Source organism: Nicotiana tabacum, chromosome 21 (genome assembly GCF_000715075.1).
Source record: "Nicotiana tabacum cultivar K326 chromosome 21, ASM71507v2, whole genome shotgun sequence".
NCBI classification, from domain to species: domain Eukaryota; kingdom Viridiplantae; phylum Streptophyta; class Magnoliopsida; order Solanales; family Solanaceae; genus Nicotiana; species Nicotiana tabacum.
This window is the reverse complement of record NC_134100.1, coordinates 78,930,147-78,937,090: the sequence shown is the minus strand read 5'-3', so window position 1 is coordinate 78,937,090 and position 6,944 is coordinate 78,930,147. Positions and strand designations below refer to the sequence as shown.

The following is a 6,944-nucleotide window of genomic DNA, read 5'->3' as shown; positions in this document are numbered from 1 at the left end:
AATGCACACTTTATCAGGGTATGATTAAGACTTGCTTTCTTATATAGATATAGAATCTGAATTCATAGTTGAGCTAGGGTTTGTAGGGGTTCAATAACTTATAGTTGTTAGACCTTCTAGTAAATTGTATGAGGTTCAAGGGGATGTGGGGATTAGACAGTTGATATCCTCTCTTTCTAATGAATATAATGTAGTGAACCTATATGATGTGGATGAATGTGACCCCCTATTGAGTGTATTCCCAGTATTGTTGATTATGGTGAATCATATTCTTGTTTAGATGAGGCTGGTACTGACTATAGCTTAAGTGAATTAGGATCTGACTCTAGTTCTGATTTTGAGGGATTTGATTCTGAAGGATATGATTCTGAAGAATTACATTGACTCAAAACACAAAAAAAGAGACATAACTGAGAATCGGAATGATTACAAGGAGATATATAAAGGCATGGTCTTTAAGGACATACCAGAATCTAGGAAGTTTATGAAGTTGTATGCTCTAGCCAACAAGAAAGTCTTAAAATTGGGGAAGAGTGACCCAAGGAGGGTTAGGTATAGATGCATTGTGGGCTGTCCCTTCGTTTGTTTAATATCCAAAGATGGTAATGCAGGGGTTACTATAAAGACATTAGAGTCAGAACATATTTGTGGCACTGCATATGATAATAGTAATGTTGATTTCAATACCATTGCACATTACTTTAAGAGAAAGTTACAGGATAATCTTAAGTATAAGGTAAGGGAGATGGTACTTGATTTGAAAAGGATTTTTGAGTTAAATGTGAGTCATGGGAAGTGCAAGAGGACAAAAAGAATAATATTGGAGACCTTAGATGGGAGTTTTACAGATGAGTACAACAAACTTGATGCTTATACCATTGAATTGAGGGAGAGTAATCCAGGCAGTGATGTAATGATTAACATTTCAAACAATGCACTTGAAAATGGGAAAAGAAGATTCTTGAGGATGTATGTTTGTTTCAAAGCTATGAAGATGAGTTTCAAGTTAGGGTTAAGACCATTTATTGGTGTAGATGGCACATTTTTAAAAGGGAAAGCCAATGGTCAAATTGCTAGTTGCTGTTGGACAGGATGCACAAAACCATTTTTATCTTTTGGCATGGGCAGTTGTTGATAAGGAGACAAAGCATTCTTGGAACTGGTTCCTACAATTGCTTCAGGGATCTCTAGACCTTAAGGAAGGAGAAGGAATCACCTTCATGTCAAAAATGCAAAAGGTAATGTTTCTGAATTTTTTTTCTTTCTGTTGTCATCTACTTCTGTCTAGTTTTTGTTTTTGAATTTTTTCTTTATGCATGTTTTCCGAATTTGTTATAGGGATTAATTGAGGCAATTAAAACTGTTCTACCACAAGCACATCATGCTGAACTTGTACCTATTTATGTTTTCTAACTTTGTTTTTTAATAGCAACCAAAGGGAAAGCAACTAAGCAAGGGAAAACAACCTTTGAAAAGGACAAGAACTTTGTTAGATTCTGAAACAGAAGATGAAATACACTGTTCAGCACCACAATGACTCAATCAAGTCAGAAAAATGGATTTAGCTTCATGCCTACATCTAGAGTTGGTCAATCAAGTATGGTTTCAAATTTCTCATAGATAGAACATGATGAAAATGTTGTGGTTAGGCCAATGGTGATATCAGAAGTCAAGACAAGACTTCAACCGAGGCAGCAGGTAAACTTACCAGCTGGGACAAGATCAATCAACTTTACTGGTGATCACACTAGTGTTAGTGAGCCCACAGATCTTTCATATTCACCAGCAGGCCTGATGTGGAAGGGTAAAGCAGCTACAACTCAAATCAGTTAGAAAAACAAAGGCAATAGAAGATTGGGAAGCTGAAGATAAGAAAAGAAAAATGATCAAGTTATTCTATGTAGTTTTGTGTTTATTTTGGGATGTAATTACTGCAAACTTAATGACAGTCTCTTGTTTAATGTTCTGTTAATATTGATATTGGTAACTGAATTGGATGTCATAGTATGATTTAAGTTGTGTTAGTTTTTGGGATTATAGTCTGACATCCAATCATCAGTTTCACCTACTAACTTTACTATTTTTGGTGATATGTAATTACTGCATTGACAGTACTTCTGATATGTAATTACTACATTGGTGATAACTATCCAGATTTTACTGCATCATAGACTGAATTAACTGCATTAAAGTGGATGCCCAGATTTTTACTGTTAGTGAAATGCCCAGTTTTACTCTGCATTAGAGCCATAACTGCCTAGTTTTTTTTACTGCATTAGAGCCATAACTGCCCAGTTTTTTACTGTATTAGAGCCATAACTACCCAGTTTTTTCTGTTAAAATCTATATTATTCTGTTAAACTGGGCATTAACATGCCATATGAAGAACTATATTTAGTGATTACAACAAAGATGACCAACACAATAAATCCGAAAATGAAAGGTATACTGTACTACGTAAAATGCCATAGTGCACTATACAAAATGCATTCATGAAAATATGGATTACAACCAAGCTGACCAACACAAAACATTCATGAAAATCAGGATTTTATAACAGTTAACTTTATCAAAGCCCTACTGCACTACATAAAATGCAAAATTCATTTCATCAACAATGCCACAACAAATCCGACTAACAGTGCAAATGCAACCATAATGAACATCTTCATGTGCATCACTTTCACTTCCATCTCCCTTGCTTTATTCACTTCAACATCATTCATAGCCTCCAAAACATCAACCTTTTCCATCAATTTGTCCCTTTCAAACTTGCACGCATCCAACAACTTATTCAGCGTCCTGATTTTGACATTTGCAGCATCTAATTTAGACTTGAAATCGTTGATTACTATCAACGCTTTGTCCGAGAGGGCTTCGTCTTGCCATTCCCAATATCTACATGACTCGCCCTTACAAATACAATCAATAACTATGTTAAAGAGCAGAAAAAATAAAACTTTAAATGCATCGACGAGTAATGAATCACCAACGAAATTCACACTTACTTCAAGTTTAGCACACTTGTAGAATCTCCTTCCGGGGTTGTTTGTAGTCGTCAGAGTGAAGTTTTTCGCAATCTCCTCACAGTAGCACCTCCTTCTCGATGTAACACTAGAACTAGACATCGAACCAAGACTCAGATGTGTTGGTCGAAGAAGAACAAAGAAATTTGAATGAAAAGTTATAGCATTTGAGTTGTGGAAGAGAGGGAGGGACATCTGCAGATATGAGTGAACAAATTATGGTTCACACATTAATAAAGGTGAAAGGTCTAGTATTTTAGGGTCGGGTTGGGTAATGGGTTGGGTCAGATCTATACTAAATCTAACCGGATGATTTTGGTACCCATCTATTAAAATATGGGTATTTGTGTTTAATAGTATAACGCCAGGGGCTTTGTTGCTCTAATAGTATAACAGAGGGCTTATTTAAACTATTGATGATAGTAGAGGTAAATAAACCCACATGTATCTTTTAAAATACCCAACGATCCTGACCCGCTCCTATATATTTGGACGGTCGGCTAAAAATAATTACATTCGCTAGTTAAATATATAAAAAATATACATTGATTATATATAAAAATATGTATATTATACATTAATATTTTAATATATATTTTACATGATATTATTTTTAGGAAAAATTATACGGTGTAGTTTTCCCTTCAAATTTTGAAAATCTTAACAAGTTTAACAAATATAAATTTTAATTTGCAAACATTAAAATGATAATGTTCTATTTATATGATTCTAAAGGAGAAGCAAAGAAATATATAGAAAGGAAATTATTTAAAACCTTTAATTATATACATATCCAACTGGTTAGCACATTAATGGACTTCACATGATCTTTTCAATGGAAACTAAAAGTGTTTTAATATATAATGATAGAGCTAAAATATTAGCAAAAATTATCGTTCCATTGTCAGATTTTCTTAATAAATTTGAGTTATGGATCATAATTAATAGGAAAAACTACACAGTATAATTTCTCCTAAAAATAATATCATGTAAAATATATATTAAAATATTAATGTATAATATACATATTTTTATATATAATCAATGTACATTTTTTATATATTTAACTAGAAAATATAATTATTTTTAGCCGACCGTCCAAATATATAGGAGTGGGTCAGGGTCATTGGATATTTTAAAAGATACAAGTGGGTTTATTTAATACAAATAATACACGTGGCAGATTAAGAAAATGCCACATGGCGAAGTTAAAGTCAAAAAATTGACAAGGTTAGTTATGTTATATATAGGGGTAAGTTTGAGCCCAAAAACAAACGTTAGAGGCATTTGCGGATCAAAAGATTAACGAAGGGTATTTCTGAGCCCTTTTCAATACGTTAGGGGTATTGTTGGCCCTTCTGTTAGATATAGGGGTAAGTTTGAGCCCAAAAACTAACGTTAAGTGCATTTATGACCCAATAGGTGGAAGAAGGGAAAAATTGAGCCATTTTCAATACCTTAGGGGTATTTTTGGCCCTTTTTCGTTTAAAATATTTATAGATATTTAATTGACTTTGTAATACATATGTACAGTCTAAGAAAAAACTATTAAGTTTACGTGAACATTGTTTACCCTCAAAATCGAGTAACAATTGAATTTGTAAGTGATTTTAAGGATATGTGATCTAACTTTATACAAAACGATAAATCAGTTTGCGATTGAAATAAGTAATGGAAAAGTAAATGCAAACAACAAGAGTTGAACGGTCTTAGCCTTAGAAGATTAGCCACCCTCGAGCCAAAAGCTCTTTTATCGATATCACAACAGAATAACAAGAGAATAATAAGAACTTTAAAGAGAATAACAATATATTGCTTTGGGATGCGTGTTACAATATTTTTTCCTGAATTATCAGACCCCCTTTATATAGTAGAGGAGTTCTACTTTAGGTACAATTCTATAAAAGGTAAAAGATCTCTTGATTCGCTGATTGCCGGTTCCTTACTGATACGTGCCGAGATTCCCGCCGCAATATCTGACCGGTCGCGAATATTTCGGTCTTCTGTTACTTAACTCGATAATGTTTCTCCGAGCTCGTTCGAGGCTAAGGTCGACATCGGACTCACTGCTCCTCGAAGGCAGGCGTTCCGACCTCGGGTTCTAGCTCGATGGGACTCGAGGTCGATCCTCAGTCTTTGACTGCCACGTTCCAAGACCAATCTATCAAGTTGTACTCGATTTCGACCGCATACAAACATATAACATGTATACTAGGTCCTCCCCTACTTCATAAGTCATAACGATTAATAATGTTAATCACTTCATTGTCCTCTTCTTCATAGCGTGTTATTTACGACTTGCTAGATAGGAGCGAGTCCCAACTATAAATACCCAGAAAATACAATATTCTCCTCAGTACAATTTCCCAAGAATTTCAAAAATTACAACCTCTCTTTACGATTTCATATTTATTCTTAAAGCAATTTTCCCTTCTAAACACAGAGAATGAAGGTATTTATGCCTATATTTCTTTTAATCATTCGAATTAGTAAGGGTTAACTGAACAAAAGTACTTGGCAGAGTGGCAATACTTCTTTCATTCTGCTCATTGTTAAGCTAACTTTGGATTATTTCATTTACTAACGTATGCTCTTAAAAATTGAGCAGCAAAAGATTGTTATTAGGTTATGCACGAATGGAAATGATCAGAAATCGCGATCCAAGGCCTTAAAGATTGCCGTTTCTCAGCGAGGTACATGTCTCATTTTAGCTTTCCACACGTTTAATATTTCTAAAATATAGTCAAACATCTCTATAACAGTCTAGTTTCGAATTTTTTTGGCTGTTATAGCGAAATACTGTTATAGAAAACATATAATTATAACATAACATAAAAATTGGTTTCATAAAAAACTAACTTTTATTATAAATGACTTTTGTACAGAGGTCTGAGTATATATATGTACCTTTATATACACTAATTGTTACCCCGAAACACTATAAGTACTATTTTTTTAGCTCATTGTTAGAGCTGTCACCGATTTTCTGAATTCATATAGTGTTGGTTTTTAAATTCTTACACAAATAGCCGGTCAAATTCACTGTTTATTTTTCCTAGCTAATATACATAGATTATATATATATATATATATATATATATATATATATATATATATATATATTATATATTATATATCCGCCGACTATTTTTAGTGTAAGCCGTTGGGTGGGCTGCTATCTAGATCAATTCTTTTCTATTTATATTTTACTAATTTGATTATATTTTTCTATGTCATGTAGGTGTGGAATCAGCAGCAATGCAGGGAGGAGAAAATAACCTGTTAGAAGTGGAGGGAGTGCAGATTGATGCAGTGAAACTAACCAAATTGCTTAGGAAGAAATTGAAGCAAGCAGCAGAGCTGTTGATTGTTGGCCCTGTTGACAAGAAAGATGGTGACAAAAAAGAGGGACCAAAAATGGAAGTTGCCATGATGCAGTGGCCATCTTATAACTACCCATATTACGTTGTACCTCAATTTCCACTTTATGAAGTTAGAGATTCATATCAAAATGGCTGCTCCATTTTGTGAATCAACGGCGTATACATGATTTTATGTAAACAGTGTCGGTTTGTTGTTGCAAATCAATTACTATACAGATTGGAGTTGAGGCTAATGGGGTTGATAGACAGTAAAACTTTTGGAACGGATAGGTTGATATAGTTGTGGTAAAATAGATAACAAAAAAATAGTTATCCATCCGTATTATCCACTAAAAAATGGACTGGATAATGAACTTTTTAAAAATGAGTCAAATATGGATAAAATCCATATTATCTAAATATCCACTTAGAAAATAGATAGCTAATGAGTTTAATTTTTACATTTGTAAAGACTCAAATTAGCTATATCCATATTATCCGTTGATTAACCCATTTTCTATCCGTATTAAATGTGGGTCGGATCGGATAATTTTTA

At 33.5% G+C, this 6,944-nt stretch overlaps 2 protein-coding genes across 3 annotated transcripts; both read left to right on the top strand.

The window, feature by feature from the left end:
- Positions 1–361: 361 nt before the first annotated feature.
- LOC107771449 (uncharacterized) lies at positions 362–1,833 on the top strand. Its single transcript, XM_075241897.1, has 4 exons — positions 362–1,082; positions 1,129–1,238; positions 1,339–1,392; positions 1,621–1,833. Exons 1-4 carry the CDS (start codon positions 362–364, stop codon positions 1,831–1,833), a joined length of 1,098 nt encoding a protein of 365 aa, XP_075097998.1.
- Positions 1,834–5,381: 3,548 nt separating this feature from the next.
- LOC142175441 (heavy metal-associated isoprenylated plant protein 16-like) lies at positions 5,382–6,622 on the top strand. 2 transcript variants are annotated; one of them, XM_075242222.1, is made up of 3 exons: positions 5,382–5,478; positions 5,635–5,719; positions 6,268–6,622. In XM_075242222.1, exons 1-3 carry the CDS (start codon positions 5,473–5,475, stop codon positions 6,555–6,557), a joined length of 381 nt encoding a protein of 126 aa, XP_075098323.1. In that variant the 5' UTR covers positions 5,382–5,472; the 3' UTR covers positions 6,558–6,622. The 2 variants fall into 2 exon arrangements, with proteins under 2 accessions (XP_075098323.1, XP_075098322.1); XM_075242221.1 differs by lacking the exon at positions 5,382–5,478 and having other exon boundaries at positions 5,485–5,719.
- Positions 6,623–6,944: the final 322 nt, after the last annotated feature.